Below are 22,539 nucleotides of genomic sequence, written 5' to 3'. Positions count from 1 at the left end.
GTCCTCCACACTGAGAATTGCAAACACACTTCTCCTTCTGTGCCTCACAACACATGACTTTGGTAAGTCACTAATGCATGTGCCTCCACCCCTCACCTTAACAAAGTAAATACAGTTTCAGTTGACGCGACCGCGAATCAGAAGGGTGGGTATGAGGAGGAAATAAAGTGCTGATTTAAACTACCTGTAACAACACAATTAAATCGCACAAATCGTCGTGACCTTCTCCCACAGAAGCACCGGAGTAAAATTAGCCAAAAATATCTCCCTCAAATTCAGCTTGTGTTTCTAAACCTCTGCCTCCATGTTCCAGTAACGGGTTCCTAGAGCTGTAGCTTTGACCTCAGTATAATCCCAACTTTCAGCAGAAGTCAGGGCAGAAACTTCTCTCTGGGCTTTTGTAACATCAAAGTTATGAGTGTCCTCTGACCCGTGCCACAGGCTCAAACAATGCAAAAATGTACCTGGGTCTTATTAGTACAACCACCTGTAGATCTGCGTCACCCTGTGGCTAACACAAGTGACTCATCTCTAATTTGAAGTGCTCTACTTTCTCTCTCCCTTTTTCCAAAGCTTGCTCCATCCCCATTCTCTCACACTCCATTTAGAAATCTCAAAATGTCTCCCTTTTCCATTTTTGCATCACATTTCCTCCTGCAGTTGCACTGCTCTAAACAAAGCTGTGGAACTGTACTGCAGTGAATGCAACCTGAACTGCCTCCAACAGCTTGGCAGAAACATGTGTGTTTTTGGTATCATGTCAGTTTTTGAGCAGCTCAAATGTGTTGCCACATTAAATAAATCTTTCTTTATGAAAATGCGAGAAGATGGTTTTTACTTACTCACAGTGCTTGGTATCCATTTTTAATGTCGTCACACTGACTACACACCCAGACCCACATCAAGAACATCCTAAAGAACAAGACAAGGCAGATGGAGTCACAAATATACACAACCACAGGGAGCAACAACACAATTTAAACTCATTGTTCTCCTTGGGCACAGCTCATATGCTGCTCAACACTAGAGAACTAAAGTGTCTAAAATCTGAAGTCAACTGTCACTGTGGCCCTCCCAACAATATTACACTGCTCAAACTCACCTGAAGTGTCGACATTGTTCAGGTTCAAAATTGGACCATAACCCTGCGTGTGTTATGTTTAGCAGCATATTGAAGAAGGGAGGTCAACCCAGCAAATATTTAAAGGAACACTGCCCAACTTTTACTGAGCTCCAGCCACACGTGGTGATTGATTCTGTTGGGCTTCATGTCAGAGCCATTAAATGGTTTTAATTTAGAGAAAAAACTAATTTTGAGGATACACAAAGCCAGAGCTCTGAATGCTCAGTGCTCACAGTGGATATTACCCATGATCCCCAGCTTCCTGAACCAGAAGAGCTGCTGCTGAAACAAATATGTCATATTTTAAAAGTTTCCTCACTGAATATCAGAGATAAACATTTTTTGAATGCCTTCTAATGTCTTTTTAACTGATCTACGGTTCAGCATTACTTTGAACTTGCTGGACCTGATTCTGTCATTTGAAGCTGTGATGATCAGTCAGTTGCACACTTCTCACAGGAGATCGCACCCTCTCACCAGAGTTACATAGAGCAAGAACAGACGTTCAGGGTGAGCAGTGGGATCGAAAGCGGCTCCATTCTTTCTATTCCAAGTGAACCATTTTGTAGTAAACAAAAAGATAATGAAGGCTAGCTCAACATAAGTAGACTATAACTTATTTAGGCAGTCATTAATGTGACCTGAAGGCCGTCACAGTCTGACCTGGTCAGTGTGTTAAAAACATGGAGCGTAAGTTGATCTAGAGGAACTTCATGACATGTAAAGCAATGAGGAAATAAACTTCCACCGTGCTGTAAAACAGTACAACACCTATTACTCTGTGTTCTCAGCTCCCTTGTTGTATGAATTAAAGGATAAAGATGGGTAATGGCGGGATTCATCTGTATAATAAGAACAGTAATAGTTTGATATGAATCAGCCTCAGAGAAGATTGTTATAAAAGAATAATGTTGTACACCAATATTCTACAAGGCCACAGAGAGAAATGGAAGGTAAGGCCCAGCGGGTCGTGTCCTCTGTGGTTTTCCAGGGTCTGTGTGGGTTTAGGCGTCCAAGGGGAATTATGTCTGACAAATAGAGCACAAGGTACCTTGTAGACTGATTCTAGTATACTTTAGATGTAATATAGGCCTGTTCAAATGTGCCCTGTGGAGTTTTCTTCCAAACGAACAGCTTTTGTTAACATTCAGCCTCACTTAAACACACAGTGTGTATCCTCGAGGCTGAGCAAACATGTAGAAATAATTTCCTTCCTTATTAAACATTTGCCAAGTTTTTATGTTTGTCTTTTTGAGTATTCTAAAGCTACAGCATTTACCTCCAAGTTTACCAGCAGTCTACTTACCTTTGTGTCCTCTTTGCTACACTTCTTTGTGCTTTAGCTCCACAGATTTAAGTACATGGGAAGTTTGTAAAGGACTTAATTGTTTTCTCTCTTTAGTGAAAACTCTCCATCGGGCTTGTCAGTATAAATATCACCTTTCACAACTAGAATGTCACTCAGCAGTGTGCGTACTTCCGCCAAGGCCCAGGTGCCTTCCTAAATTAAAACATTACTAATAGCCATGGCCACGTTATACTACTTAGCTACATGTTGGTGGTACTTATAGGTTACTAGTCCTAATTATAACAGCAACAGACAAAATACTACAGCCCTATACCCCTCACATTTAAATCCACTAGATTTTTATTTGGATCCACACAAAATTGCACACACATCAATACCAACACCAAAAATGTGTCTAAGATCAATGAAGTATTCTATGAGAAATCAAGAAAATGTGGCCCACACCACATCCTTCCACCAGATTATGTGGTAAATCCAGTAGTTGTTGTCTAACTAACTATCAGACAAACAAACAAACAAACAAATGCCCACTCTTGAACAGAAACTACAGATCACAGCCACTTTAACTTCAGCACACCCGCACACTTTCTCCTTGGGTTTTTTTTCTTAATATTTTGTGGCAGAGCCTCATCCTGCTGTTTATCCCTAAACCTCCCACCTCACTGAAAGCTTTCGCCTTGACTCTGCTGATAAAACCAACTGGCAAATATGTCAGAGTATATCAGAGTGTAAACACTGCACTGGCGTCAGAACACACACACACACACACACACACACACACACAGACAGAGACACACACACACACACACACTGTGAAAAGTTCAACAGGAAGGCTTTAATCAAGCGTGTGTACTGAGTTCTAGCACTGGACGAAGAGTGAATGTCAGCTACAATCGGGGCAGAACAGGATCAGTTCATCAAATGAATAAACGGTGATATCTTGATCCAGAGTAGGTGTATGTGCAGTGTTTATCATGTGATTGCAAAGTTAAAGCTATTTGAGGAAAGTATGAGGGAAATGGAAACTGCAGCTTCTGAATAGACTTGAGGACTGTGGCGTATATTTGAACTTTTCTCCCTGAGCCAGTGGGAAATGTTGTTTTTAGTGGCCTGAGTGAGGTTTGCTTTGGCTACAGAAACGAATGACCTGTGACCCTGATCTCAGACCTGCTGCAGCAAAACTCAGTTCACGTTTAACTTTTCAAATCCCGCCCCCCAGATGATTATGGGACCCTGATGATGGCTGAGGCGCTGCTGGAGGAGTGTCTGCAGGAAAACATGGACCTATTGCGGCACGCCACACCTTTGTTGGACAAGACCCAGACGAGACTGTACAGGGCCAAAGGCCACCTCAACACCATCCTGAGCCGAGGCCGTCTCACAGTCAGTCTGATCTGTGATGTGTATCTGCTGCCTGCCTTACTTGTTGTCCGTCCCTGCTTGTCGTGCATACCTGCTCACTATCTTGTCCACCCATCGGCCTGTCTGCGTTTGTGTGTTTGCGTGTCAGTCCTCTGCTTGTGCCTTCATCATCTAACGCTTACTCTGCCTCCATAAAGCTCATTGTCCTAATATGACCCTAATAAAGGTGCATTAGGGTACGGCACACTGGAAGCTTCACTATGTACACAAATCTCTATCTTGTTCTTTCCCCCAGTTATTACCAACCATTCATCCCCTCTTGTCCTCCAGCCTAGGTACCTGAATGAGGCTCTGCTGCTGATGGCCAAAGTGCACTATGTGCAGGGCCGTTACCGGGACGCCCAGGGAATGTGTGCCAGGGTGGGACTGGAGGAGCTGACACAGGACGACCAGCCAACCTATCACCTTCGCCTGCTGGCTGAGGGTTTTGTTATTAAAGGTACCTGAGGCCTCTCTAAACTTAAAGAGCAAATGGTAACAGCAACATTATATATACACACTGGGAAATAGTCAGATCTGGCAACGTCACTAAAGAGAAATCAGACAGGGCAACAAAGCTCAGCAAAAACTATATGGAAGGTTCCGGTTGACAGAATCATTATTTGAAACCTAAAAACCTACCTACTGTATGTGCTATAGTTAAAATGATCATAGACCTTAAAGAACATTCACCCTCCTACTGTTATAGAGAACTCTCATGGTGTCCGAATAATCAATATATAATAAAATAACATATAATAAATAATTACCAACTGGTAAAATTGACATCAACTCCACCTCAAGTCAGAATTCGAATGTCATCATCACTTATAAATCAATTAACATAATTTAAAATCAGCTTTAAATGGTGTTTTATGATGTGAACTTGACAAATAAACTTTTTTCACTTACAAAGTGCAAATCCATCTGTCTCAAGCACCTAACATCAGACTTTTTAGACTATTTATGCCAGTGACACGTGATCCTTTTTCTTTGTTATTTTGTTGATATTATAATATCACCTTATAACAACACCTTGACACGTCTTTAGGTGACAAGATGTTGTTTAAACGTCATAAATATACATAAATACAATTCATTTAGTTACAGCGTCCATGTTTTTACCACATTCCAACATCAACGCACTTGAGCACATCACAGTCAGAACGAATAACCTGAATAACTGCACGTAACTGCACAGCTAGTTGTTGCTTACTAATTTTTCCACCTCTACTGTAGTCTTTGGTCAACTACACTGTTAGGAAAGTGTGTTGAAGATCCAACAGAATCAGAGAGAAGTTCAAACTGTCTTGAATATACTGAAAAAAGAGCTGTAGGTATTTTCGATTTTCTGACACAAACAGGACCCAAGTTATATTAAAACTGAAACTGTCCTTTTTGAAAGTGGCGACTGAATTGAGTAAACTTCCTCATGCCTCAGACATTATAATTGTGACAAACAAATTGAGCTGCCATTGATATTTACAGTGATATAAAATCAATTGAAAACTATCACATATGGGCAAGAAATGAATTCTCTTTAAAATACCTTTTTATTGTACATGTGTTGTTAAATGGAGGAAGGCCAGTAAAATATAATACTGTACTTTCACCATAGTTATCTTTAGAAAAGTCACAGATAACACACAGAAACACACACACACACACACACACACACACACACACACACACACACACACACACACACACACACACACACACACACACACACTAATGCCAGGGATGTAAAGGGCCAATCTAGCAAAAGCAGAAGGCTGCAGGCTTATTGGAACAAAGTGTGTCAATCAATTACACGATTAAACACATCTGTTCCTATTAGCACACACACACACACACACACACACACACACACACACACACACACACACACACACACACACACACACATAAAGATTCAAATGTGATGTAATCCACAGCCCTGCCAATGGTTTCACACTGTTAGCAGTTAGTAAAGTTCGTATCAGCTCACATCTGTTGCAGAGAATCAAAGAATGCAGCTAGCAAATATTTCAAGATGAAAGAAATTCATTCATCTCATTTCTTAGACCTCAAGGTTACACATGTAACCATGGTGAGAATCATAATTCATAATTGAATAGAAACACAATTGTGTTACAAATTAGACGACAATAATTACAGAAGCTTTCGGGTTATGCACAACTGCATCAGAGGTATTCAAGCAAATACTCTTTAGACATGGGACTCAATGTCATACATTCATTTAGAGAAACCTGTGCAGTGGTCTTCCTCCACTCAACTTGTGTGTAATGCTAAAGATAACACTATTTACAGCTTTAGTGATAAAATAAACCTGCAGTATGTCAGCTGGAGCCTTGTGTTGGCTGCTATCAGGATTTGAGACTCTGCACAGTTTACACCTTTGTTAATAAGCAGAAGCATCACTGTCGACTGGCATGTTCCTCTGAAAACCACCACAGGCAAGACTGAGCAGCTCTACACATAAATATCCTTGATGATCCTGTTCCTTATCCCTTCTGCTGGGAGATATCACCTCCTTAAAACCACAATGTCCCTGTGTGGAGTGTGGAAGTGGAGGGGTGGCCACATGAAATCCAGTCAGTGGAGATGGATGTAACACAGCTGGAGAACATCAGCTCAATGGGGCAGATAGTTATGTCTATTCAAGTTTTAACCTCAGCGTGTTAATGAAAGTTTGACATATTGGCCCGATACAGTTCTGCGGGACAAAGACGACCTTTGTGTTTTCTCCCGATGCCTATAATCAAGTCTCATATTAGATACATTCAGAGGGAAGAAACTAGGTAAAACTATATATACAGTCTATGGGTAAAACCCTTCTGGGAACAGATTTACTGACTGTGAGTCATGCATTTCTCAGCCACACACACACACAAGCTGTCTGAAGTTCAGAAGTGCAATTTCGTTTATATCTGATTTATTTGAGCGTTTACTTTTATAAAAAGTCCCTTTCCTAGAGATATTCGTATTTCCGTCCAACATGACACATTGAGTCCCAACGTGACGAAAGTGAAAAGTCACAGAACATTACACAGCCCGTTGTCCTTGGAGAACTGGACAATGTTGTTACACTCATCATTATCATAATGCCATAACACTCCCTGTTTCCTGTTAATCGGACATGACGTCAGGCCCATGAAACTGAAGACGATTTCATTATAATAACTGTCGGACCTTGATTTCCTTTTGATTGTTTTGAAACCCACTAAATGATATTTACACTGGATAGTTTGAGCCTCTGAGGCCACATGAGGAGACAGAGCAGCTCCTGTGGGGCTGGCGTAGCCCCTTCCCATGATTTATTTGTGTACGTAGTGTATATTGCTGTGGGAATGAAGTTACAGTAGATGTGAATATTTGGATGATGATGTCTTGTCTCTCGGCAGCTGTCTGTTTATTCGATTAGGCCTGGAGTCTGGCCTGAGGCTGCTGTCCGTCACAGGCCTCGGTCTAGAAAAGTTCCTGCTTTATTGTCGTTTATTTGGACCATTACGTCCACTAACGGGCATCAGAGCAGGCATCTGGACACCACTGCCCTACTCACAGCTTCCTCTGTATTCATGCATCTACAGTGCATCCCTCTGCACAGAGCTGTATTAATGAATGTAAAACATGTCTCATCAATTTTGACATCCAGAAACAAATCCAGCTTCTGTTGGAGGGCAATCGGTGCTCTGATGAAAATATATTATTTCAGAGTCTCAAGTCATGCTAGCAGCTATATGCACAGGCACATGCTCACAATGCTAATGTGCTGATGTTTGGCAGATACACTGTTGTAGCCATAGATGTCTGTTGTGTGGGTTTAGTAATGGACCTCCAGTCCCAGAGTTATGTTGCTGCTATGAGTATTTTTAGCTGTTTCTTTGTTTCTGCTTTTTGGTTTGTCTATGCACTTTGGCTAGGAGGCGAGGATCTGACCATTCTGCGATTGAAAATAAAAAATTTGAAATGCACCTCATCACCTAAAAACCTGATACTCCAATCTACTTTTTATTCATACTACATTTAAGGTTCCATTGAGTCCTGGTCACGATGAGCATCAATGAATAAAAAAGTTCCAAATATAAATACAAGCAGGAGCAAATAACACACCCAAACACAGCAAACAGAAGAACACAAACATATAGGAATCAATGGCAAAAATGAAATCATGGAAAATAAAAAGCACATGTTAAAAACAATGACAATATTCTATGAACAGATTTTAAAAGATTTTTAAACTTGCCAAGAAAGGGAAACAATTCTTAGTTTAGTTCGTCCTTGCAGCTCATTTCAAGTATGTCATACAGGAAGGCATGAGGCAGACTTACCCAGCTCTGTTCTTGTAGTTGGGACCTTGATCATTTTCTCAGATTGTGTATTTTAGGTATTAAACCAATTAAGGTATCTGCAACTTTAATAATCACTTTCATGACATTTTACTTTATTACCAAAGACGTGTTCTCACCCCTGTCCATTGGTTGGTTGGTATGTTCAGCAGGATATTAAGGGACAGATCCAGGAATACCTTTCTTAAACATAGTGAGATACGGCAGGTTTTTTGACATGTTCACTGATTTCCCAGTGAATAAATGTTGATGGAAAAAAATCACACATATTTAGGGGACTGATATCTATGAGTGTGTGCTATTGGTGCAACTTGATTGAATCCAAGGGGACTGGTGGGCCTTGGTGGAGGCATGTGCTGTACTGACTCAGTAGCTTTTAAATAGAATATCTTATTGTATATATGAATTACCACCCTTGCTGGTGGGGGACAGCAGGTGATGGTAACATCCTTGTGTTTTCAGGTTTGTCTCTGGACCATCAGATAGTGTCTTCAGTGTCTCGGGTTCGTCTGTCAGAGAGGGAGGAGGAGAGTCTGTCCTGTTACCTCAGGGCCTGCGACGCTGCTCTGTCCTTCCTGCAGGAGCTCGATAAGGTGGAGTGTTATACATGTAGAGACATGTCGGTGTGTTTCTGTGACTGTGTGTTTCTGTGGGGTCAGTAACACTGAAATTAGAGGTGTAGAATGTGTGTTTGCATGAATTAAGTGCAGTTTATTGACAGAGGAGTTGTGTTAATCACTTATATTGTTTTCATTCATTGTTTATTTGAGTGTATTTATTCTGTAGTATATTAGTGTAGTGTATTTATATTTAGTTCTCTAACATTTTTGACAAGTAATTAGTATTCTGTATAATGTAAACAAACTAAGGATGGTTGTATCCAAGTTACGGCACCCCAGGGAAAATATAAATGTTTTTAACATTATTATTATAGTATAACAAAATACTAACGGTGCATTATCTGAAGAAAAGCTAATATTTAACGTCTGTTTGCCGCAAAGTTGTTTTTACAAATCAACAAAACATGCAGATTACTCATTAAAATAAAACGCATGAATATTTTCATTCTACTTAATATATTTTGCAGTTATCATTGCTATTTTGTTTTCAGATCAAGATTTTATAGATTAAACACAAAAGATTGATGAGTAATTTGAAAAATCTGCGTCTTGACCAAACTTTAACATGAAAGTACTGCTTGCATGTTGATGCACCAGTGGTAATAACATGATAATAAGCGGGCTCATTATGCATCATAAGTGTTTTTACTTTTGACCTTTTATGTTTTGTTGCCTATGCTCACTGGTGTAAAGTTTGAAGTGACTTTATCTGGTGAAGAAGTTTTTCACTCTGAGACGATACAGTATACTGGAGCGTGATAGAAAAAATACAAACCTAAGACATTTAAGGCTTACTCATAAGTTTTTATTTTTTATTAATGTCCACCTGACTGTAGTGAATATAAACTTTATTGTGCATGTATTTACAGACAGTAACCACGCCCCACGCTAAGACAGCCAAAGCCAATCTGCTGCCTCCACCTGTGGAAATGGACCTGGGCTATTTCCTGCAAGCTGCACTACAGAGTGCTTACATTTGTCTACTGCGCAGGGGGTGAGTCGACCAATGCAACACCCAACACATACCCAGTGTCTGTTGCTCTCCAACGCATTTTGCTGCTCTGTTAAAAGGGCTTTTTATCTTTACTGTTTACAATAATCTTTGAGTTTAGTTACATTTATTTCATTTATTTAAGTGTACTCCAAAAACAAAACAAAACAATACTTATATACACATTCCATGAATGAAAAAAGAGCAGGAAGAAGAAGAATCTTCCTACCTGCCCCTTTCATATAAATAAGATTACATGTAAACAGATGTCCTTTCTTTTTAAAAATCACATCACAAAGCATTCATAAATTAAATAACCATCATCATAACATGAGCATTACTCAATAAGATCGTACTGTCATTACTTTGTTCTATAAATGTATTTGTTTTTCTTTTAAATTGGTTTGTTTGTCCTAATGAATTTAGATTTTTACTTGAAAATGTCAGGCAACAAAATAATCACCTATTTCATCTTCAATGTGATGGAAACATTGTAAAGATTAAATACTGACCTCTAACCAACTGTGAGCCGATTAGAACTTTATCTGAGTTTGGATCAATTGTAAGAAAATCTTTAAATCCATTTTTGTGTTGATGGCCTTATGTAATCTCAGACTGATTCATCATAGTTCATCCACCTGTATTTACGTGACGTCACTGGCTATGCAGTATGTTTAGAGGCTGCAGTCTTTGCTGACTCATCCTCGTCTGTGATGCAGGGAACCATCGGCTGTGACCTCCTGTCCTCGTTTTAGAAAAGTGAGGAGGAAAAGAAATCGAGCAAAATGCCTTCAGGCTCTGCATGACCCCAGTGCAGGGGAGATGTACTATAAGTTGTGACCAGCAGGTGTCAGTGTTTAAAAGCTAAAGAAGCATTGATGACGTGTGAGACTTGCATACAGCCAGTGGTCAGTTTATTAGGTACACGACTAATGCAGGTTGCTGTGACTGAAGGGGCTCGATCCCAGTCTTCCTCATCTGAATGCCGAAGTGTCCTTGGGCAAGATACTGTGTGAATGGCAATAAAAACTGTACTGCAAAGCCGCTATATAAATACAAACCATTTACCATTTATAGTATGTTAATGCTCTGTTTCTGTTGAAACTATGTTAATTTCTTAGTGTGATCAATTTGGATGTTGTGCTGATTGTATTGTATTGTTGTCACTCACAGTTGTTTCTTATCTCTACCATCACTGATGTTTATAGGGTGAGGAAAATGTTGGAAAAAAACAACAACTAGTGAGAGTATTGCTTCAGTCAATTTTCTTATTATATGTGGCAATCCGTGGCTCTGGGTATGTGAGTGCAGTGTGCAATCAGAATATCACTGCTCCTGTGATACCGAGTTATCTGCTCTCCTCTCCACAAGCTACTTCTGTGTTTTTATATTTAGGTATTTGTTACAATTTCACAGCCTGTACATCACATTGATATACGCCCTCTTTGTATGTTAGTCATCTCGCACAAGGTGCTCACCAGCTGCGTAGGGTGCTCAGGGTGGTGGAGTCACGAGGGTCTCAGAGCTTCAGGAAGGTGAGTTGTCTCTGTCTCCCTCTCTCTCTAACACACACACACACACACACACACACACACACAGCTGCTTAATCTAAATTTGTATACGATATAACATTGCACTGTATTCCTATACTACTGTACTACTACAAATTTCATCCACATTCCATTTAATGTTTTGACTTTTAAAACGTGGATTCTGTTCATAATAATATTTAATGTTCTCACCCTGAGCGTAAGGAAAATGGTCGACATGTAAATATGGTCTATAAGTGCAGGTCAGTAGCAATTTGCAAAACTCATCATATGTTTAAAAAAATCTGCACTTGATGAAAAATCATGATGAAAAATCATATTGCAGTGTTTTTTACAAAATGCATAATTTCCATCTGGAAAGTTTTTTTGGTTAACATGTTATATTTGTGCAGTGTGTTTCTATGAGTATGATAATCATTTCATACACCATAACCTCATCAGCATGCCAGTTGTCAGGATTTGAAATAATTCATCAGTTACTGCCTTGTTGTTGGATCCTAGTCTGCAGCGAGGAAGCTGGCGGGGGTGCTGCTGAGCTCAGTGAGTGAAGACAGCTACTGGCCCCCACTTGGTCCTCCACCCTCAGCCTGGCTCCATAGAGAGGGAGCCGCCGCCTCCAAAGACGCCATCTACCCCACCGTCAGACCACCGCAGCGTTACAGCACGGAGTGGTTTGTGTTTCACTTGTTTTCTTTTGTCTTAGTCTTTACTCAATGAAACCTCTTAACCCAAAGGTCACCATTTGAGTGACGATTCCAGTCGATTGTCTCTGTAGGAATCGAAGTTTCAGACCAAGTGTACCACTTTAGTCCAAGGTACCATCCGATCGACAAGAGTACATCTCAATACGTTTGAGCCAAAGAATGAGTCATTAGCAGGATGGTGTGAATAAACACACACAGATTATCTCACATTCCATCCTGCTCGTATCAGTGTGATCCAAAACTCAACTTGTACTGATATGAGGCAGCAATTTTGGTGCCTGGGAAAATCAATACTACACACAAAAAAGGCAGCCTGCCAGTTAATAAGCAAAGGAAACATCTATTTGACTATTAATCATTAGCCAACAAACCAATGATAATGTAGCCTGCTTATTAATTCACCATGTTTGGTCCAATTTAGTTTGAAATTTGTCTCAGAGTTTTCAAGTTATCAAGAGATGAATGTGGGCTCGACCGCAGGCAATGGGCTATCATCGGTTGTTGCTTATCATTAGCTTGTGTACAGAGTAAGAGACAAAATCACATGGTTCCTCAAGACCCATTGCTTTGTGTTCATAGGCTGTATCTGTGTCCAGTGGAACCCACCTAAATGCCACTAGAGGTCATTGCATATCAGGTTTAATTGAAACCTGAACAGTTAAAGGTCACAGTTAAAAGTCATGTGTTCACAGCTCAGGTTTCATATCAAATCAAGCTTAACTGAGTTGGTCAATATAAAGCAAGTATGTATCAATTAAAGCAGCATATGCTCAGTACCTGCAGAAAACTGTTACTTAGTTTGTCAGTAATGTAGACGGGTGACACCAGTGAACACCAGTGAGTCTATTCCAGTCTATTCCAATGTAGGATAATATATATAATATATTAGTTATGTAACATTTATATTTTACAGTTCTTGAAACCACAGTAAGTTGGACAGAGGCAGTTATTGTAGGAACAAAGTGTTTTATCATTTGATTCGATAGAAGCGTAACTAGAGCATATATGATAAAAACACACACTATACAGTGTTTGAAAGGTATTTCTAAATTCTTTCACCAACAACTTTAAACCCCTCAGAGTTCCTGTTTAATTGAATGCAGCCCCTCATCTTACTAAAGATTGAGTATAGATGACACAGCATAAAATAGCATAGCCTTACATTGCACATTATTGCACATAATATATCAGAACATTATACTGCATAGTAGTATAGCATAACATTGCATAACAGAACAGAATGGAAAATGGCATAGTTTACCATAGCGTAGGATAACATAGAATGTCATGTCAAAGTCACATACTACACATACTATACATATATATTATATAGCCATAAAATCCCCTTTCACAGTCCTGACAAGACAAGACTGGTTATCTGCATCATTTTGTTGCCTTGTTTCTGCATTTCCCACTTTGTGGGGATCCTGCACTCGTTGTTCAGGCCCTGTGAGCCATACTTAGTCACCGCCACATGACTAATCCTGCCCACACTATCACAAGTGAAGATCTAAATCCATGTCTGAGATTAGAAGGAGAGGTTGAACAGGAGAATTCACCCCCAGGAACAGTTGTACTCTTCATTATTGTCCGTGGCTTTTGTCATCGTTGCCTCTAGTGAATAGCCCAGTATGGTGTCTGGCAAATGTGTCCTTGAACAGGACACAGAGCTGACCAGAGAGGGAAGAGAGGCACAGAGAGGGAGGAGGGAGAGGGGTGGGAGGGGTAGAGATGAAGGTGTGTGTGCGTGTGTGTGTGGGACATCTGAGATAGTGCTGTATAGTGATACACCCAGGGTGGTCCGTGTTATGTTACAGCCCCACAGGTGAGACAGAAACTGGATGCTCCTGGAAATCTACCTCCAGACAAACTGTGTGAGTGTGTGTGTGTGTGTGATTGACTTCCTGTTCTTACCATTTCCTGTTTCCTGTGTCCTGGTAGTTGCTTCTGTCCTCAGGACGTGGTGGAAGAGGCATTGTTGCTGCTGCTCATCACAGAGTCAATGGTGAGCTACACACACACACACACTTGCACACAGCCAGCATGTTTGCTTTCTAATGTTTCACCAAATTTCCACACTGTATCTCAGACCTTCCTTTGTTTTCCTACCTGTTCTCTTTCCCCCTCCTCTTCATCACTCTCCGTCTCTCTCTTCATCCAGGCCAGTGGCGAAGCGGTGATCAGTCGTCTGCCTGACCAGGCCGAGGCTCGCCAGGCCAGTCTGCAGGATGCCACCTCTGTCTATGATCTGCTCACCATCGGCATGGCCAGGAGGGGGCAGTACGCCATGCTGTCTGAGGTGTGCTCACACACTCTTGCACACACTCATTGCTGGAGGTCTGAGGGGAGGGGAGTAAAAGAGCGATGAGATGTTTTAGTAAGAGATTTGCCTTTGCCAAACTTTTTAATGAATGTGCTCATCACTTTGAACAAAGGGATTATGAATCTTTTTCTCATAGTCTCTTCTCATCTCTCAGCATCCCATTTACTCTTTGCCTTCTTCTACAGCTTCCCCTCTTATTCTTACTTATCTTGCTCCAAATTCCTCCTACATATTCTCACTTTTACAGCTACATCTAATGTGACTGCGACCATGTGGGAAGATGGGGAGGCAGAGGTCGGAGGGGTCATCTTAAGTTAGGTTTGTCCACCTATCTGAGTGATTCATAGGAGGAATCAGTCGTCTTATAGGGAGGACAACACACACACACACACACACACACACACACACACACACACACACACACACACACACACACACACACACACACACACACACACACACACACACACACACACACACTGAGGTACCACCTACACTAGTGGATCAGTTTGCTGATATATATATATAATGCCAGTATGGGCCATTTGTTAAAAAATAGATATCAGCCAGTTCGCACCATCCATCAGTGATGTGATGAATAAGATTCACTGTGATCAACTACATACTCACTGTGACATTAATCAATTCACAGCGTGTCTGCTGTAAACCTTTATTATCAAAATTCTGTTTGAGGATACTCAAGTGTGTATTTGTATTTTCATAATGCTGGGTTTTGCAGATGATTGCCAATCATTGAAAAAATAACATTCAGGGAAAATGTTGAAGGATTGACAGTTGTATGAGGTTGAACATCAAATCAGTGGTGAAACAGGTTCAACTGTAGTTAAGACAAAGGAACAACATCAAAGGTTAAAAATATTCTAGTACAACCAAAGTCCTGAAATCAGTTAAAGTAGATGAATATTAGCTGAAAGAAGCTGATCTGCTTTTATAAAGGGGTTTGCATTGAGTTACAAGTACAATATGACACTGACACTGTTTATTACCACCATTTGAAGTTCATATGGTGAACAGGTTATCAAACAGTTCCCTATTTACACAACCAGAGCAACATGACAATGAATTCACTTGGCCAACGTTCAGCATGCCCTCTTCTGTGAGTTCCATTTTGGTCTCTTACAACTCCTGAGGGAAATATCTGGCTCTTCAGCTGCTAAATGTTCCACTATGTTCACCATCTATTCTCTAGCTTTGTCTGCTGCATGTTTTTCTTTTTTCATAGAAAACAGAAATGAGACTGATGAGGGCACTGAGGCTAAACCAAAACAGTGAAGGCGTAAAATAGACCTACATCTAAATCACAGAGCTGCAAGATGTTGAAACACAATGTGGAGCAGAGAGGATGAGAGAGTGTTGGTGGTAATTCTCTGGCTTTGTCAAAACATTATGCACTGTACATATTACACATAGTCATTCGACCAATTAAGTATGTCAAAAATAATGATTAGTTCAGCTTTAAGTCGAGTCAGTGACTTAGGTTTCTGTTCCTGCCTCCAACTTTGAGTGAACCCTAATTCAGACTCTACTTGTTAACCCTCTAAACAGGGGTTAAACTGGGATTTGTAATGGGCCTGGGCCTGATTTAGCAAGGTTAACAAGGGTCAGCGCTGTTATGTAGCAGCTTCATGTGGCTTTATAAAGACCAAGCAAGTATTTCTGGAGCAATTACGATTCCTGCTTTGCTTAGTTCATACATTTTGTCTGTTTTAAGAAATGCTATTCAGTCCTCAGTTAGTCGGATCACTCAGCGGTCGATAAGTGTGTGTTGAGCTCTGTGCAGCAGGATGTCTTTTTTTCTGCATGTTCAATGGTCAGCAGGCTTTCTATTAAGTGCACATTATTTAATCCGAGTATCAGGCAGACCTTTCTTCTGGTTGAGCTCACTTCTGCATGACTGATAACATCTGACTGATTGGCGCTCCATGCCATCCTCTGTTCATCCACACACACACATCAATCACAGCATTATGTACTGAAGCAGCAGAGTGGGTGGTGTGTGGTGACTGACAGGCATTTCCAGCTTGTAAAGATGGAGCCACGGAGAGCCGCCATTCATCTCAGCACTTTGTTAAGGAGAAAGAATGAGCAAAACGTTTTTTTTTTCCTGATTTAAAAATTGTTTTCATATTTGTTTAGTGTAAAGACATTTTAAACCAAACACTGTGTCTGTTCAGTGCAGTTTCCCTGCTGAAAACTCTGCTTACACATCCCTCTTCAACAAAAGGACATAACTAACATGTATTTGTGTGTCTGTGTGTGTGTGTGTGTGTGTGTGTGTGTGCTTCTTCTCCAGTGTCTGGAGCGAGCCATGAAGTTCTCATTCAACGAGTTCCACCTCTGGCACCAGCTGGGCCTGTCACTCATGGCGGCGGGGAAGGTGAGCTCATTACTCCTTATATATCAGCAACAGACCCTCACGCCACGCCACACCCGAAGGAGACATCCATCATCTGCCATGCCTCATGCCCCGTACACTGCGGCGCGCCTTCCTCACAGGCGTGCAACACATAGCATTCATAGCTAAGTGCTCAATTTGCTTGGAGGGGCAGATGGGTTACATTTTATTGGGTCTGGACGAATCAGGTATTGCCAAGTAATTGACAGTAACAAAAAGGTCCAATAAAAGTCAATCAGCTAGATTTTTCATTGAAAACCCTGTAGGACACATTGTGTTGTCCTACAACTGCCTTTCCCACCACCATCCACTGTAATATGAAATATTGAATAACTGGGGAATAATTTTATATTCATTTGCTGCTATGTGAACATGATGATGACATGATGAGAAACCAGTGCATTCTTCAAATGGGAGTCCTCAAGAGGAATAAGGAATCGTGTAGAATCCTCTCTCTCTTTCTCCTCAGAGTATGTGAGTGGATGGGAGCATGTGTGTGTGCGCCCATGTGTGTGACACAGAAATTGATCTGGGTTTCAGGATAAAGTGACACTGCAGATCAATGGAGAGCTCTGGAAATAGGCTGCTCCCTAGAAGGAGAAGGGGCCGCCTCACTGTCGTCAGATCCGCTTCTATTTAGGGCCAGCCGAGTGTGTGTGTGTCTGCATGTGTGTGAGCGCATGTGCGTGTGCACGTGGTCCATTAATGATTGACCTACATGTATTAAGTGACTGTGTGCCTAAATGGGTCTAATTAAGGCTGTGTAAGGACAGTTGATGTGTGTTTGATACACTCGCAAAAAGTGATCCATGTCATCTGTTGCTGCATGATAACTGGCTGCTGTGTGCACATGAATCACAATTTGTCACTGACATGTGTGTGTGTGTGTGTGTCTTCCAGGGTGTTGGTGCTGTATCTGTATTTAAAGAGTGTGCCAGGATGAGACCCGAGGACCCTTCATTGCCCCTGTTGGCTGCTAAAGTCTGCATTGGTCAACTGCACAGGGTGAATACAAATACACACAACACCTATGAAGTTGTATGTAATAACCATAATATGCTGGTACACACAGAGTCAGGCCTGGGAGCCTGAAGCTCACACACACATTGGAGGAAGAACTGGTGTCTTGTGCACTGCATTTCCCAGAGATACTTGTAGCTGTGAATCTTCTGGAGATGTGTTTCTGTAGGTGGAGCTGTTTTCCATGTCTGTTCACTCATGTGCTGACTTATATTCCTCTAATTAGAGGATCTTTTCACCAGCAAAGGTGGGTACATGTCTATGAGAGTACAACACTGGACCTTTATTGAGAGAAACTGCTTTAATTCACTATTTATTATAAATCCATCCATCAATGCAAAATCCTTTAAATCAAACAGTCTAAGAGGAATACAAAATCTGTCTTTGCACCCACTGCTCACAACTCATGTCCACACTGAGGCCATAATATGCGATGAGACCTCATAAGTGGACACTGCTTCATTCTAAGGAGTCACTAGAAAGAAAAAGTTGGGATCCATTGGTTTATGTTACATCTGTAGTTTTGAGTGAAATGTCTTACAGTTGGTTGGATCACCGTGAAGTGCACTGCACACGTTCAGTTGCAGTTTGACTTGTCATATTTTTTTGTGAGAACTAAAGATATTCAAGCTTTAGATGTATTTTGTGCTTAGTACTATTGAGCAAATGTTAGCATGCTGCCAACATGCTAAGTTGGTGAGAACAGTAGACATTATGATGCTAAACATCAGTATGGTACTATAGTACTTCTACTACACATATTATTGTATCATTTTACAGATTTTTTTTTTTATATACAATTTATTTGTAAATGCCATTGACTAAATAATTTTGATCAAATAAAGGTTGTAATCCATAAATTGATATAACAAGAAATTGTTCTTAATTGTCTTGAATGTTAAATTACATTGAATTCGATGTAAAAACACAGAATTTACACATCCTATTGCTTAATGTATGTATTTGTATTCGTATTTGTATCAAAGAAATTCTGTAGAGTAATTGGACGACAAATTTTTGGAAACTTTTGCTGTCAGACTCTTTGTTTTACAGTATTTTGTTATCGTGTGCATGTGTAACACTGTGCAACCTAATCGCTAACATGGCCATAGACTCTTAACACTGTGTATTTTGCATTTTAACACAACTCACTGACATGTTCTGTGACAAGTGGTTAAAACTCGCCAATGCTTCGTATTACATGGTTTTCAGGCAGAAGAAGTTAAGGTACACATAAAGGTTGACATTCCACAGGATTACAGCCCCAGTAGCAAGGATCCATTCTCCATCTGGAACTAATGAGATATAATCTGCATGTGAATGCAGTAGCACGGACAATCATGTCTGTAATCCATGCATGTTCATTTTCATTTAGTTAGACCTGTCCCCACAGCTTCAGTTAACACGTATAAAATGTTAAGCTGAAAGGTGACATAGTGTCATAGAATTGTGTAGTGCATCGGCTGGAGGGTTATACAATATTTAGTGGGGAAGGTGTGTGTGTGTGTGTGTGTGTGTGTGTGTGTGTGTGTGTGTGTGTGTGTGTGTGTGTGTGTGTGTGTGTGTGTGTGTGTGTGTGTGTGTGTGTGTGTGTGTGTGTGTGTGTGTGTGTGTGTGCACGCGTGAAGTCAGAAAGTCATCGCACAGCATCACTGTGTCGCTAATGTTTGGGGATTGACACTGGGGTCACTCAGGCAGATACACATCACTCTGAAGCGTGGCCAGCTTGGATAGTCCTGCTGTTCATGATCTGGGCGTCACAGCAACAGTGGTATTTAGGGTGGAGGGGGGAGAGAGAGAGAATGAGTGAGGGTGAGTTAGACAGAACGAGAGAGAGAAAGGGGTCAGAGATTAGAAAAGAGGAGCTAACGGGGGAATGGAGGGAGCACATCTGTCAGTGGCTGGAGATCATGGCAGGCCGGAGACACTAAGGAGCTTACAGCCTTAATCACAATGGGACACTGTGGCCATAGTGCAGTGGGGCATTACATAAATGGGCCACCATTATCCACCAGCAGCCCCACTGGACAGTCTGGACTGTTTATTTAGGATTTCTTCATGTCTTTATACATATATGTGAGAATGTGAGTGATGTCTGGGCACATGGAACCCTCTCATAACCCAGGACATCAGCACACACTGAAAGTGGAGCTCCTTTTCTAAATTCCTGAAGAGCAGTTTTGCAGATGCAAGGTTCTCACCCGACAACAGAAACATATTCTTCTTGCACACCATTCAAAAATGGCCGTGTGTTTTGAATGACTGGTGATTGTGTGCTGGCTGTGTGGAGTCAGAGAAAGAGACAAAGACGGAACAGAGGGGGAGGATGATGGGAGGAAGAGGAGTATGGAGAAGGAGGGAGGGAGGGTGTCAGAGCAGTTGGCTCACTGTGCTGCTGGCATGCAGTCAAAGGCATTACCCCCATGCCCACCTACCCACCTGCCTGCCCACCACCAGCAGTACCTCACACGGAGTGACACACTTTTTCCTCGGCTCAGAGCACCACGGCTCAGCTCAGCCACACAGCGCCCGCAGTCTACTGCTGTGTGTGTGTGTGTGTGTCGGTGTGTGTGTCCTTCAGCAAACTCTGCGTTGTCCTTCAGCTAAATCTACTCGGCCCAAACTCACACCAGGCACAGCCATCAACACTCCGTTCCCTGCTGCACTTCAGCTGCATCTGTCTAACAGTACGACTCTTGCTTTTCCTGTTGCACACCCATGTCGAGAATGTTGCAGGTCCAGTTCCTCGCAATGATCCTAGATCCTTTTAATCATATCAATTATAGGTCACATGATTTCTTTCTTTCTTCATGAATTCTTTGAAATACAACTGCTGTGCATTTCTTTACCTCTGGATTTGTGTGTGAAGGCTGTTTTCTGTTGCTGATCCTGGAGAGGCTATATACTTTATGTTTGTGTGTGTGTGCATGTGTGTGTGTGTGCGCCTCCAGTTTGAGGAGGCAGAGGCTCTGTCCCAGAGTGTGGTGTCCATGGGGGAGGGAGCTGGAGAACTTCTGCCCAGGGCCTACCTGGCTCTGGGGCTCTGCTGCAGTCTACAGGCCTCTGATGGTATGGATACACAAATACACAAACCGTCAAACAAACAAATCTGTGACTTGCTTTAAAGGGTTCACACTTTCCTGAAAAAAACAACCTCCCGTGGTCATGCAAGTAATCACTGTGAAGGCAGCAGGCTTCAAAACATTAAGACGGGTAATCAGGGAATGGTTGTCAATCTAGGTTTCTTTTAACAATGGTCATCTTTCCATATCCATAAAGTTAAACAGATCTTAAATAGTTCAACATTCATTCACTTTCTTCTCTCTAATGGTCAGATTAGCTTGGCATGAAGACTTTAGGCCTGGCTGGTTGAAAGCCAAAGCCCTTTGATCCAAGGTTTACAAATCCACTTTTCAGTTACTCTAAAGCTTATTAATGAACATGTTATCCTTTTAGTTTAATCAATATAAAAACCAATGTGTAAAAATGTCCAGTTGAGGTTTTCCTTGTAGTTTCATGCCAGAGTACTTTTGGCTGGGACTTCAGAGAGTGTTGTCACTGGTAGGTTGCTAGGATACCAGCAGTACCTGCCAGGCTAGTTCTCCAACCCTGTTGCCAGTATTTACGCATATGTGTTTGTGTGTTATGGATCATTTCAAAAGACGGATGACAAATGATCTACTTTGTTGATAAGGTGGTGACTTGTTGAACACATGTTGCTTCAATTCTATACAACATAAAACATTTTAAAACTAAAAACGAGTGTCTCTACAGCTTCTCTCAAAGCAGATCGGAATGACTTCAACAAGAGAGCGCTGCAGGCTCTGAGCAAGTACGTCCTGGTTCTCTCTGTTTTCAGTTTCTCAGTGATCAGATGCCTGTTGGCCTAACTACTGCTAATGAGAAAATGCCAACATGCAAAACTGTGATTGTGAACATTTTTACCTGCCAAACATGAGCATGCTGTCAATGTCATGATTAGCACACCTAAGTTAACTTGTAGCTTAAGGCACCACTATTGTTAGCTATAACATAATAATCATAAAAACACAATATAATATTATATGCATTTATGAATGAATGTAAGTATATATATATATATATCCAGCCCAACTTGTTTTTTTATTATTTTATCATTGTTATTAACTAGCACCCTGGTATTTTTGAGTTTAAATGGGATTTAAAAAAGTGACGTATCCTGGTGATATAACCTTTGCTAAAACATGAAACATAAGGGACGTGTCTCTCTCTTCCTCAGGGCTCACTCCTTAGACCCCCTGGATGCACAGATTGCTATGTACCTGGCTCTGCAGCTAGCACTTGTCCGCCAGGTAAAGATATCTGTTGCTGAATCGACAAGTTATGTATCAGAAATCGTTGCATATTGTAAGTTAGTGTGTGTGTGTGTGTGTGTGGCAGGTATCTGCAGCCATGGAGCCCCTGCAGGCAGCTTTAACTCTCCATGGAGACGACTTGCACTCCCTCCACCTGCTCACCCTGCTGCTCAGCGCCCAGAAACACTACCGTCATGCCCTGGACACCGTGGGCTTGGCCCTCAGCCAGCACCCAGACAACTTCAAGTAAAACCCACTGAACCATCCCACTCACACACGCAATAAGAAATGTGGGTAAAGGTGTTGGTGAAATGAGGATAAAGTGCCAAACGATCGCTGTACTTTTTAGACTTTGCATGTGCGTTTTCCACATTTGTGTGTGTGTGTGTGTTTGTG

General features: G+C 41.3%; 1 protein-coding gene and 1 long non-coding RNA gene across 5 annotated transcripts in view; one reads left to right on the top strand and one right to left on the bottom strand.

The window, feature by feature from the left end:
* Nucleotides 1–22,539, top strand: part of ttc7a (tetratricopeptide repeat domain 7A) — a 53,850-nt gene that overhangs the window by 2,372 nt on the left and 28,939 nt on the right. For 2 of the 4 annotated variants that reach the window (XM_035172366.2, XM_047342320.1), the window contains 13 exons: nucleotides 3,652–3,815; nucleotides 4,125–4,293; nucleotides 8,648–8,778; nucleotides 9,675–9,799; nucleotides 11,253–11,331; nucleotides 11,848–12,017; nucleotides 13,992–14,349; nucleotides 16,688–16,771; nucleotides 17,690–17,794; nucleotides 20,761–20,878; nucleotides 21,584–21,641; nucleotides 22,068–22,140; nucleotides 22,229–22,389. In XM_035172366.2, coding sequence (XP_035028257.2) covers nucleotides 3,652–3,815; nucleotides 4,125–4,293; nucleotides 8,648–8,778; nucleotides 9,675–9,799; nucleotides 11,253–11,331; nucleotides 11,848–12,017; nucleotides 13,992–14,349; nucleotides 16,688–16,771; nucleotides 17,690–17,794; nucleotides 20,761–20,878; nucleotides 21,584–21,641; nucleotides 22,068–22,140; nucleotides 22,229–22,389 — 1,795 coding nt within the window. Of the gene's footprint in view, nucleotides 1–3,651; nucleotides 3,816–4,124; nucleotides 4,294–8,647; nucleotides 8,779–9,674; nucleotides 9,800–11,252; nucleotides 11,332–11,847; nucleotides 12,018–13,798; nucleotides 13,876–13,991; nucleotides 14,350–16,687; nucleotides 16,772–17,689; nucleotides 17,795–20,760; nucleotides 20,879–21,583; nucleotides 21,642–22,067; nucleotides 22,141–22,228; nucleotides 22,390–22,539 lie in introns of those variants that run through there. The other 2 variants (XM_035172368.2, XM_035172369.2) reach the window with 2 other exon arrangements.
* On the bottom strand, nucleotides 13,014–14,384 carry LOC118118886. The gene is made up of 3 exons (XR_004698012.2): nucleotides 14,160–14,384; nucleotides 13,965–14,077; nucleotides 13,014–13,720 (listed from the first exon to the last, which is right to left on the bottom strand). It is a non-coding gene; the product is annotated as an uncharacterized LOC118118886 (long non-coding RNA).

This window comes from Hippoglossus stenolepis, chromosome 12 (assembly GCF_022539355.2).
Source record: "Hippoglossus stenolepis isolate QCI-W04-F060 chromosome 12, HSTE1.2, whole genome shotgun sequence".
In the NCBI taxonomy this organism is placed as follows: Eukaryota; Metazoa; Chordata; class Actinopteri; order Pleuronectiformes; family Pleuronectidae; genus Hippoglossus; species Hippoglossus stenolepis.
Note: the sequence above shows the minus strand (reverse complement) of the source record. Positions and strands in the feature narration are given on the sequence as shown.